This window comes from Drosophila ananassae, chromosome 2L (assembly GCF_017639315.1).
Source record: "Drosophila ananassae strain 14024-0371.13 chromosome 2L, ASM1763931v2, whole genome shotgun sequence".
Taxonomy (NCBI): domain Eukaryota; kingdom Metazoa; phylum Arthropoda; class Insecta; order Diptera; family Drosophilidae; genus Drosophila; species Drosophila ananassae.
The window spans coordinates 10000001-10012912 of NC_057927.1; the positions used below are offsets into that span (position 1 = coordinate 10000001).

A 12912-nucleotide genomic window follows, 5' to 3' on the forward strand; every position below is an offset into this window, starting at 1 on the left:
TCTTTTCACTTTACCAAAAAACAAGTGAAAAGGACGAACCTTTTTAGGCAGGCAGGTTTTTAAGGAAAAATCCTTTAATTATAAAGCCAAAATTGAAACCATTGTCATTAGTTAAAAGAAGAATATTACAGGTGCTTTAGAAGTTTCATTGAAAAACTTTCCATTATAAAAGAACAAAACAAAATTTTAACAATTGTTTAAGGAAATTGGGGCCAAAAATTTAAAGAATCTACCCCAAAGACTTAAGCAGCTAAAATTTTAATTTTAATAAAATTTGTTTAGGTAAGATACATATTTTTCATGAAAATATTTCTCCCATTGTTTCTCAGCTCATTAAATAAAAGTTTCAGAATTCCTATGAAAGAAATACAAAAAATGCGTGTCCATTTAAACAGTCTTGGGATGCCTTTCCCAGTGGAAATAATAGGCTTTTCAAGTTGTTCTTTTCTATTTGTATAGATAAGAAGTCAGTCGTTATAAGAGTTTTGACTTGCTGCCACGCAATTAGCTTTATTAGCTGATTCTGGCCGGAAAAACAAGCGGTGCCAAAAGGAAAATTGGAAACCGCAGAACAAGTTGAAGGCAGCCTTGGCGCCATGCTCACCACAGCCATCCCCTCCTACAATATCAATCCCCATTATTAGCCATATGGCTGTCAGTGATTGGTGGCAGGCAGTTGCTGCGGCTGCTCGAAACTTATCGCTCGATTGCAGATTCTTTCTCGACTGCCAACAAGGCGCCGCAAAGTATGCAGCACTTAGTAGTCAGCAGCTTGGCCCACAACTTCCAGCTGCCATTTCTCCTTTCTCCTTAGTCGTTGCGACTTTCGCCATGGCATGGCATTTTCCAATTAGAGCTGCCGTGGGCTGCCGCCGGCTGGACGCGGGAAGAGGGCAACCAGGGGTAACAGGACTCAGGACTGGTGCCAAACATGCGTGGCACGTGAGCGGCAAAGGTAAAAACTTCTCGTTTCCCATGTGCGTGTGTGTGCATGTAAATTACAAAATCGTGCAAAAAAGGTCCCATTAAAAAGGCAGAAAGCGACAAAAAAAATAAGGAAAAGCAAGCCAGAATAGACGGGTTTCGTATACCCTAGCGGGAATGATCAAAAATTAATACGACGATACCATAAAAATCGCAAACACATGGGTTCCTTCAAACAAAAAAGGTGAACAAGTAGAACTTATATAAAATTCTATAATTTCGAATTCTAGAAAACTTGACTCGATTTTCCAACCTTTAGAAATCTGTTTAAATAAATGATTAGGAATTGAATAAAAAGAAAGACGAAGAAATTGGCTACGCTTATTTAAGAGACTTATAAAGCTATACTTTTAACTAAGCCATTACCCATTAAAATATATCATTTGAGTTAAACTCTGCTTTTGCTGTTTATATTCCTTCCTGGAAGTGTATTCCCGGTTATGCCTGACTGGGAAACAATTTAAATTCTCACTTCACGCCAGTGCCACGCCTTCGCTTCTGCCTTGGCTTCTGTTTTGTTCCCCTACTCGCATTACGTATACGCCGCGTACTTCATGGGCCGCTTTCGCATTGCGTATACGCCGTGTGCTCCATGAAACTTCACCGACTCACTAACAAATATAAGTGCGTGCGTGCGTGTGGCATGCGGGCGTGTGTTGCATAATTACAGGTGCGCTGTGCTGTTGCGGTCGCGGATGATGCGGCTGGCGGTGACGGTGCCTGGAGCGCACATCCCGGCCCAAATTTTCGGCTAAATGACTCTCGATGCGATAGCAATAACAATATCAACAAAATCACAAGGAGCAACAGCAGCGGGAACCGAGGCAAGCATAATATTCATCATTATAGCAGCAATCCTCAACAGCACCACCGCTAAATTCCGGACATGTTAGCTACAGAAACTTCAAGGATAATTAGAGACTCATCAGTAAATGCAACAAAACAACTAATAACTGCCGCATCTGGAATTCAATTATCTAAATCAAAGGAAATAGGAATAGGCATAGGATCTGACTGCAAGATCATCGGTGCCAAAAGATGGTTCTGAGCACCGAATGGTCACAGGTGGAGGTTATCGATCTGATCAACGATGGCAATGGAGTGGGTTTTATTCTCGTCGGCGGACGCAGCACCGGTGTGGTGATCAAGGCCCTAACGCCGGGCGGCGTTGCCGAGCGAGATGGGAGGCTGCAGCTGGGCGACCACCTACTGCAGATCGGGGAGGTCAATCTGCGGGGCTTCAGCTCGGAGCAGGTGGCCACAGTTCTTCGTCAGACCGGAGCTCAGGTGCGTCTGATAGTGGCGCGGCCGGTGGAGCCGACGGCCATCGATTACCAAACGCTGGCCAGTCATGCGCCGATTATACCAACTAAGCTCCTCTCCGACCCGGAAGAACTGTCGCGTCATCTCTTTCAGAATCCGAGCTTTGCCACCGCCGCAGCGGCAGCAGCGGCAGCCGCCTCCATGGGTGCCGGGGATGTAAATGTGGCCAGTTTGGTGGGCCTGGTGCGTGGTGGTCCCGCCGAGGGTGCCGAAATGTCCGCCGTTGAGCCCGCACCCTTGGTGGCGGCAACAACAGCTCAACTGCAGATCACGGAACTTTCGGACTTGGCCGATCTCCCCCTGCCCCCTATTCCAGGTGAAAATGCCCAGCTAACCGACGCCGGAGCCAATCAGCGGCCCTGTCCACGCCTGGACCTGGACATTGTGCCCTTTTCGATTCTATCGCCCCCGCCTCGCCCAAACTTGCAGCTGCCCCTGGAGACCCAATGGCGATCGGTTCAGGATCAGCACATAGAGACTGTGATAGCCGACAGCAAACAGAAGCTGTTGGCCAACGAAGACGGCTGCCAGGCGGGATCCGTTTCGGCATCCGGCTCCAGCTGTGGCTCAGCCTCTGGCTCACCCAGTGGCGGCTCCTATATGGACTCCCCGGAAACGGAAACGTACGTGGTGGAGTTGCGTAAAAATGTCTACGGCTTGGGCATCACGGTGGCCGGGTATGTTTGCGAGGAGGAGGATCTGTCGGGTATCTTCGTAAAGAGCATCATCGAGGGCAGTGCCGCAGAGACAAGTGGGCAGATTCAAATCAACGATCGTATTGTGGCTGTGGATGGGCGTTCGCTAGCCGGTGTGACCAACCACCAGGCTGTGGAACTGCTCCGGAATACCGACATCGAGGTGCATCTCACACTGGAAAGGTTTCTCAGGGGTCGCAAATACGAGCATCTACAAGTGGCACTTACGGAGATTAAGGGCAGTTCCGGCCAATCGGGCTCGGAAAAAAATCAGGATAAAGATGCAGACCAGGAGTCACAGCTCTCCATGCCCGGTTCTCCCTCAATAGCCACGCTCAGTTGGCTGCCGCCTAAATCACTCGATGCGGATTCCATAGCCACCGAAGGCGATCCAGAGGTGGATGAGGCAGGCATTCCGGTGGGAAAGGGCGAGGATTTTGTGGAACTGCCCTCCAGGGACACCGTGGAATCGAACATGTCGCACGTGCTGGACCGCAGCGATCACAGTGGTGGAGTGGCCAAGATTACGACTATACCACTGACTCCACTTACCAACGGGAGGAGCTTGAACGTAGCCGATGACAGTGGCAATGACACAGATGAACAGTGTCCAGAGCCAGAGGCAGAAATGAAAAAGGATATAGATAGGGATAAGGGCAGTATAGCGAAAACTAAACCAGAGCCCGATCTGGAGATTGATAGGGAATCCGAGCCGGAGATCGATCCCGTCCAGCTGCCCACGCCCACAAATGAGGCGCCGGTGAAGGTGGCCAGTCCCAGTGCCGCATCCCTTCGAGTGGCCTGGAAAAGTGAGTTTCCCGACAGTGAAATTTTAGTTGCCGAAATAAATAAACTTTCAGGTCTAGGGATCAGCCTCGAAGGCACCGTGGACGTGGAGTGTGGCATTGAGAAGCGTCCGCACCATTACATTCGCTCGATCCTTGCCGACGGTCCGGTGGGTCGCCAGGGCATCTTGAGGCCTGGAGACGAGCTCCTCCAAGTTAACGAGCACAAGCTCCAGGGCCTACGTCACATCGAGGTAGTGAAGATCCTCAAGGAGCTGCCGGCCAGGGTGAAGCTCGTCTGTGCCCGGGGCACTCGCGTTCCGTCGGTGATCAATACCTCTCAGAATCCGGAGGCCTTCGAGACGCGCAGCCTGCTGCCCGGCGGCCACCAGAGTCTCCAAAATCTGCTGAGCAAGGCCCAGTCGGAGAGCTCGCTCTATACGTCCAGCACGGCGACTCTAACGGATGCAGGTGGAGCGGCAGGATCGGGAAGTGGATCAGGAGCGGGCAATGGGGCTCGCTCCAAGTCCCTGGAGAATGTCTCCGGACTGGCGCTGTGGAGCTGTGAAGTGACTATCGTCGATATTGAAAAGACAGAGCAGGGCTTCGGTTTCTCCATACTGGATTACCAGGATCCCCTGGACTCCGAGGGCAGTGTGATCGTTATTCGCGGCCTGATACGCGGTGGTGCTGCGGAGGCAACCAACGAAATATATCCTGGCGATCGTCTCATGAGCGTGGGCGATCGCCTGCTCCAGGGCCTTGAGCTGGACGAGGCGGTCTCCATTCTAAAGGCTATGCCGCCTGGACTAACGCGCCTCGGGATCTGTCGACCCCTCTCTGCCTCTGATAGCAATAGCAATAGCAACATAGCCTCGCCCCTAGGAGACTCGACCAGCACATAGTGCCAGCATTTCCCCGACGGCCAACGGAGGGAGTCGGACACGGAGATAGACGCGGAGTTGGTAGTGAAAGCAGAAACGGAAACGGATGTAGAACTACATCTTCAAGAACAGGAACAGGAGACGTTTTCGATGTGTAAGTACTTAAAAACATTTATTTTATATACTTTTTAGCCATAACTGAACTCTCCTTTATCTTAAATGATTCAAATTGTGGAAAATTAATAATAATGAAGAAAAAAAACAATTATGTTGTGAATTTATTGTAGTCCTATAGGAACAAAATAGCCAGTGTCAATTTTTGAGTCTCGATTTCCAAGCATAAACTCGATTTATTCACAGTATCTGTTTTTTCAACAATCATCCATCTTACAGAGATTAAATTTGAATATTTTCATTCAAGTCAGACAATAAATATTCAATTATATACATTTTTTTGGAAACTTTTCGATTGATTGTTGGCCCAGCTGCTGCCGCGAGTCAATATGAATTCGAAACGTCGTTGAGTGAGTTGGGATGCGAGTTGTTATTAAATTGTCACCTGCCACACCTGACGCCAATTTCCCTTTAAGATTTCATCTTCACCTTTCCGCTCTGCCGGCAGTGTTAATCAGCCAGAAGTTTGCTTTCGGATGGTGCTATGTGAGTGTGTACACTAGTGTGCGTGTGTGTTTGCGTATCCTTGGATATATTTTGTTGTTGTAAGGCTGGACCCGTGCTCCCGACAAATGTTGCCACATCAGTAAGTCCCGGGGCCAATTTCATGATGGCGTTTGGGGTTATCCCCAGTCTACCTTTTTGCCTCTATGTGTATATACGAGATTTCGTTTTTAATTGTTGCCCCTGGTAACGCCCAAAAGTCATTTCAAAAGGTTACGCCCACCTTTGTCCAGGCCTGGGAAAACAAAATGCGTATATGGTCATTGTTAAACTGATGACCGCTTGATATCCTTTTGAAGTAGCCATTGCTTATACGCCCCGAGTGCCGAGCACAATAACCTTCGTCTGCCAGCTTTTTCTATTTATAACCTTCTCACTCACTTTCGGGCCGACCGCAGCCTTCACGTGTGGCTAATTTGATGTCAAACCCTTTGCCTGAGACTGTGGGCCACTTGTTGTTCTCCAATACGTTTTCATTCAATAAGATATTCTCAGGAAGGGGGGATCAAGAAGTCACACAACTTTCGATTATAATAATCCCAATCTCTAAAAGCACATAGAAGCGACATGAAAAAGTTCTTTTAATTTTTGCTTTCCCCAGTTCGTTAAAGTCGGATGAGTCCTTGTTATTAAGCTAAGCCACACTCCAGTGAGAGTGTTTGCTTAATTCATTGAAGTTGTAATTTCGACAAAGCGGACATTTAAGGCGCTTGACATATGCTAAAAAGTTTTAATACCCAACACCCGGGGAATGAAAAAGAAAGTGTCCAAGACAGAAATTTTGGGACGGAGACGGAGGGATGGCTTGCTGGAAACTTTCCCTCACCCATTAACCAGAAACCAAGTTTGGTCCACACAGTTTTGGAGGCCTTCTTGACGCATAAATAATTCATGCGTAGAAATAAATACAAAACTTTGACAGGTCCAGGGTTCTGGGCCAAGGATAAACTGCAAATTACCACTAATCTCCTGGGGTCGACATTTCCTTTCCAGTCCCAAATAAGCCTGCGTACTATGAGCAGTGTGTGAGGTTGTGTCTCATAAATAGTAATTTTCTTAATTGACTCTTGCATTCATGCACCACCTCTCGCCGTTTTTATTCATAATTTACCATCATTCAGGCCTTTTGTTTAAAAAATCATTATTTAGCAGTTCCTGGGCAGCATAAATTATAAGTCACTTGGACAGTAGAGAAGTTAGTCCGATTCAAGTTTCCACACTATGATTTATGAGGGCGATGATAGTGAAAAGTTTTTTCCTCAACGAGGTGAACGCGGAATCAGGTGTTCCTGCGAGCGAGCAGCTGGCGGTTAAATAATAAAAACTCGACCTGAAATTATAAAAATGTTTGGTTCATACGGCTAGAGCCGCCGGGTAAATTTTTTTTTCAATTTACTACGCATTGTACAGTGTTGTGTATGAGTTTGTATGGATCCATCCCATGGATATTTATGCATGTTCTTGTACACATTTGTATAGATAGTCGCTTGTTGTTGTTTGCCCGTTTAATTAATTGGCAATTAAAAGTGTTGAAAATTGAAAACAAAATTTAACGCCACTGCAGCGGCAACAAAAGCATAAAAATAGCATTCCCTGACCTCACCGGATTCCGGGTGAGTGGGCTTGTGTCTGTGGGTTACGTTAAATTTGTACAGACAATAAAATTGCTGTACAAGCAAATTGATCGAATTAAATGTGTAATAAGAAATGGCGTATGAATGCTGGAATTAATTATCACAAACAATTTATTCATAAATTGTGAAACTTTTATGACACACCTTATTATTTCCTTTTTTTTTAACTTTGGCGTTATCATGGGGCTTATAAAGGAGGGAAAGTCTTTTTTTCTCTATCAAATCTGCCACAATAAATGAATTTATTTCACCAATAATGCAACATATCTTTAATCCGGATCCTTTCTGTTTTTCTGAAAACTTCCATGCCGTTGCGCAAAAAAAATTCTTTCACTTTCAGTTTATTATGGAAAATATTCATCACATTCGTCAAAAGTATTTTATGCATCATTTCACGTTTGCCTAGAGGAAGTGCATTATCATATTTTATGATTATGATTTATGCGTTTAATTGGTGGACTTCAACTGGTGGATTATTTGAATATTCAAACTATATCTTAATATTATTGTTAAATATAGCATACTATTATTGTTAAATTAAAAGGTTTCATTTGCTTTATAATTATGGCGTCTTACGGAACGTATACGCAATGCATGTCTGTGGTGGAAATAGCCCACGCTTGTCAAGCTTGTGCTGCATGTATGTTCAGCTGTGGCAGGAGAGGCCTTTAATAACATTTTAATTAACCAAACACGCGTCATGCCCGGCCACCCAGCAGAATTTCCCAAATCACATATTGTTTACAGTTGGCAGCTTAGCAAGGGACTGTGGCAGCGGCTTGATTCGTTGGCGTTGCATTTTAAATCAAATTAATGTAAACAATGGCAGAGATGTCAGGTGGTTGGACATACACTGCCAGTTGGCTGAACCACCGATCGGGCGGGCCGAATTGTTGAGGGGGCACTCCATTTTACAAATGTAAATATGAAATGCGAACAACATAATTCCACAGTCGGCCATGTGTATGCGATTAATGCTGAAGTTTCTGCCTGCGTGGCAGGACATTTGCATTAAATTTGTAATTTGCTAATTGTGCTGCTATAGAAACGGCTTTTAAGACAAATCCACCAAGAATACAGAATAATATTGAATCAAAATTCAAACTAACTGAACGTTAGTTATGGTAGGAATTGCATTTTCAGGATTTAGAACCTTTTCAATTAGGATTCTCTTGGAATTTCGGCACTAATACCCTTCTGTAATTGGATTTTCTTTATTTTCTATGTTAAAGTACGCTTACGTTTTCGTTTAATATTTTAAAGTGCCAGTTTATAGAACTCATAGAAACTCTTTAGCATTTTCTGCATTTCTGCATTTTTTCATTAAAATTTCTCGGGACCTGATTGCCGGTCTTTCGAAATATTTGCACATACAAGTATAACAGACTGCAAAAATAATTACTAGCGAACAAAAAACTCATTAAAACGCGTTGCACACACCGCAAACATCGCCATCAGAGGACTAGCGAGTGAGCCTTCTAAATTTCCACCGCCCCGCCAGACCCGTCCATTTCCGTTTCCTTCGCGTAGGAGTGTCGGGCATGCATGGAAATCTATCAACGTCTGTGCCTGGAAGGCTTCCCTCTATTTTCTGCTGGAATATTATCTTATGAACACCACAAAAAAATTCTATTTAACTTAGAGATAACATTTTCAAATGCAAATTATGTACATTTTTATAAAAACAATGATAGTTTCCTTGTAAAATTTTAAACCCTTTTCCATAAGGAACATAGTTTGGAAATGGTTTTTTGAAAAGTGATTTTCTCTGTGTACTCGTATGTAAGCACGTAAAGCGGGGCCTGACAAAAAATACATTTATTTAATGCAACAATTGTGTAGATGAGGCAGCTGCCGGATGCGGGGAGGTGGTGGAATGAAGAAACAATAACGGGGCAAGAGCATAATACAGATAGCGGCAAGGAAGTCCCCTCCTCAAGGCCCCGCATCCAACTCACCCCTACATTCTTAGCTTATACTTTTCATCAGGAGCAACAATCACAAAAGCAACAACAACATCCACAAGTTGTTGGCTTTATCTTGCCATATCGACAACATGCTCATCATCCAGTACTTTGTGAGACCCCATTAACCATACGCCCCGTGTGCTCAGTGCACTCTCGAATGCGTCGGAAATGAGCTTGGCTTTGGTTTCATTTTTTTTTCACAAACTACCAAGGGTATATCCAAGGAGCATATTAACTTTCAGAAAAAAGAATACGGCTTTTTGGCAGGACATTTTAAAAACATAATTTTCAAAAAAGAAACTTCTAAAGTATTAAAGATATTTACTTGAAATCTCTAAATTCCTTTTTAAGACTTGTGTTTAATTTCTAAATATCTTTTTCATTAATTTTAACATTTTATGTATATGTACTTAAAGACTTATTTAAGACATTTTCCTTCTATTCCCTCGCATATGGCACAATTAAAGGTTAAAAGCAACAAAAGGAAGAATATGCTGTCTCCGAAAAATATTTTTCCTTTATTTGAATCTTGGCTTGTCTTTGATTTCGTGTCTTTTTTTTCGTTTTTTTGTCTTAAGCACCTCTCGAGTGAAGTGCATAAATTTGTGTTGAGTATCGAGTGTTCTTCTTTCTTGCGATGTTTATCTGGCCTGTTCGCTTATGGCCGTTAATATGCCAAGGCCTACTTATTAAGCCAACGGGGCCACCACGGGAGGCAGCGTTTTAAAAATACATAAAAATTAACTGCTGACGCAATTGCCAGGGGAGGATGAAATGGGAAGGAGGTTGGACGGCGGCTTTAGAGGGCTCTGAACGCCTTGGCGCTCTGACGCATTCACTGTTCATAACTCCCATAATTGACAATGCCACTAGGCCGCCTGCCTTAAAATTATCCGGAGCCACCCTCGGTTGTCATAAAATTTGTAACGGGCTCAACTCGAAGCTTATAAATATTTGACGATTTGCGTTCGTGGACTCGTCAACTGATTTACTTAACTTACTTAAATACAAATTATCCAGTGCAGTTACCACGCCCTTTCTCTGTTCCATTTTATATATTTTTTCAATCCAGTTGGTTGCTCGTAATAAATATGATAAATAAATTGCAAATACCATGGCCCTGGTCCGGGCTCGGAGTCAGAGTCCTTATTGATTTTTCTCTGACTTGGTCTGGGCTCTGTGAAAAACAAAGGGGAAACATATGTTTTCATATTTAATTATACCCATTCCACAGATGAGTGTATAACAGCGCACGTGTATGTCTCGTGTGAGTGTGTGGGTGTGCGTATGGTGTGCTGGGAGTGTGTGAGTGCAAGTGCTGGTGTGTAAGTGTTTTATGAGCGTTTTGAGTGCGCCTTTTTATGTTACGGTTATGGCGGCAGGTAGCAAGTGTCGATGTCAGCTCGTTGGCAGATTGAATTGGTAGCCGTCGGGAAAAATGTTGGGCCGGGTACTCGACAAAAAAATGACCACAAAGTGATGAGTACATTCTGCAAATATTTGATTGTTTTTACTAATTCATTTTCCTGCCATTTTTTCAGCGCTTAATTGATTCAATAATTAAAAACATATACAGCCAGAATGTTTCCCTAATTGAATAAAACTAAAATTGATGGCGTAGATATTTGGAACCTTTTGTAGACTAGAAATTATTCAATTCATACAATGGCTTTTCATTCATAATAATCAAATCCATTGTGGGTGTATTTGCAATTGTAATTATTTATAAACAAATATAGGCTTGCGTATTCAACAACCTTTATTTGCTGGAAGCAATTTTCAATCAGACTTTATTTTAATTATTTTAGTCAAATGTGTAATATCGTTCAGCTTGAGTTCAAAGTTTGAATTCTGTAGTGGACTGGCTCTGATAACTCACTATCTCCCTCTGGCTCTCTGGTCTGTTTCTTTCGCCTTAATTAGGTTTGTCAGTGTGCCAAAGGTTAAGCCAGTGCAAAATTGCGTGCAATTGTTCTTGGCCAGACTCTTAATTGCAGTGCAAACGGGCCGCGAAACCGGGCCGTCGGCTGTTTTTACACTCCCTCAATTGCTCACCAGCCTGACCCCGTGAGCCCGGCCCGGTCCCTTTCTGGCCACCCTCCCACCACTGCCAACCTTTAAGCCCTCTTCGAGTTGTTTGTGCTGCATGCGAGGCCAAAATGTTTCCAGCCACTGCGGCTGCCAGATAGGCCGAAAGCAAACACACACGCGACGTCATCGAGAACTCATTGTGCATGCAAAGATTACCGCACAAATGTACTGCCAACCTCCATTCTCCTTCCCTGTACCGCCCACTCCGCCGTGCTGGCCACAGACCCTTTGCAACTTCGGTCATCGTTTGCAAAGCAGTTCAAAGTTTACGGATTGCCAATACAACCAATTTCTCACGTTAGTTTTTTCTTGATTTTCAATTAAATTGAGGAATTTTATCCCAAAAACCGAGTGATTTTTAATTTAATTAAGTGCCAGATCCAAGCGGAAAATATTGGATGTCACAATAACTTTTGTTTCATTTATGTTGGAATTTTTCCTAGATATTTCATTTTTGTTGGTTTTGATGCAGAATGATGGGAAATCGTTCTACAAATCATTTAAGTTATTCCGCTCATGAATCGGATGTAAGTTGGCAAAGATATATCCTTTGATGGGGGCCATATTATCCCTCCCAAGCATTTTACACATTTTAAAGGAGATGCCCCAGAAAAATGAACAAAAAATCTAAAAAATAATTTGTTCCTAGATTTTGATGCAGATCGACGGAGAATCGATCTATAAATCATTTAAGGTATTCCGCTCAAGAATCGGATGAAAGTTGCCAAAGATATAGCCTTCGATGGGGGCCATATTGCCCTTCCCATACAATTTCCACATTTTGAAGGGGATGCCCCAGAAAAATGAACAAAAAATCTAAAAAATAATTTGTTCCTAGATTTTGATGCAGATCGACGGAGAATCGATCTATAAATCATTTAAGGTATTCCGCTCAAGAATCGGTTGAAAGTTGCCAAAGATATAGCCTTCGATGGGGGCCATATTGCCCTTCCCATACAATTTCCACATTTTGAAGGGGATGCCCCAGAAAAATGAACAAAAAATCTAAAAAATAATTTGTTCCTAGATTTGGATGCAGATCGACGGAGAATCGATCTACAAATCATTTGAGGTATTCCGCTCATGAATCCGATGAAAGTTTGCAAAGATATAGCCTTCGATGGGGGCCAAATTGTCGCTCCAATGAATCTTCTGAATTTGAAGTTGATAACCCAGAAAATTTCATAAACAATTTAAAAAATATTTTTTTGTTAGATTTTGATGCAAAATGATGAAGATTCGATCAACAAATTGCTTCGCTTAGGAATCAGATGATAATTGGGCAAGATACAGCCATCGCTGGGGCCATGTTGTCCTTCCAAGCATATTTCTTATTTAAAATAGATTGTTCGATTTTAATTTTTGATGCAAAAAATGTTGTTTAAGTGATTACTTATTATTTTAACCTGGCTTTTGTATTTTAAAGAAATAAGTAGTGTGGAATATATGCCCCGTAATGTATAAAGGAGAAACTTAAATATCTTCACTAATGGAATAACTGCCATTCTGTTTGGTACGTGTTTGTATGGATACTGAGTTTTTTATTCTTTAACTTTCAACCCCACCATTCCTTCTTCGTCATACTGTTTTTGTTCGTAATGCTATTTCGCAGTTATTGTTGTTGGTGTCAACGCGAAAATTCTCCTCACATAATGGTCTGGGTATTGAATGAAGATGTATGGGACAAGTCGAGATGATATATGTAGATATGCATACGATTATGCACACATTATACTAACATTTTATATGTACGAGCGTTTTTATACATTAAGGCACAGTAGAGCATATTTGTTTAAAAATTTCTTCTAAGATGGTTATCAGATTAAATTATTTCTTAAAATTCGGGTTTATTGGCTTCGTTATGAATATTT

The 12912-nt window shown here is 42.9% G+C and overlaps 1 protein-coding gene across 2 annotated transcripts in view; it reads left to right on the plus strand.

Annotated features, from left to right (window-relative positions):
* LOC6500897 (patj homolog) overlaps positions 1–12912 on the plus strand; it is a 28044-nt gene that overhangs the window by 2116 nt on the left and 13016 nt on the right. The window contains exons 1-2 of one of the 2 annotated variants that reach the window (XM_001954089.4): positions 1636–3811; positions 3863–4825. In XM_001954089.4, the coding sequence (XP_001954125.1) occupies positions 2023–3811; positions 3863–4692 (2619 nt within the window). In that variant the 5' untranslated portion in view covers positions 1636–2022 and the 3' untranslated portion in view covers positions 4693–4825. Of the gene's footprint in view, positions 1–1635; positions 4826–12912 lie in introns of those variants that run through there. The other variant, XM_032455993.2, reaches the window with a different exon arrangement.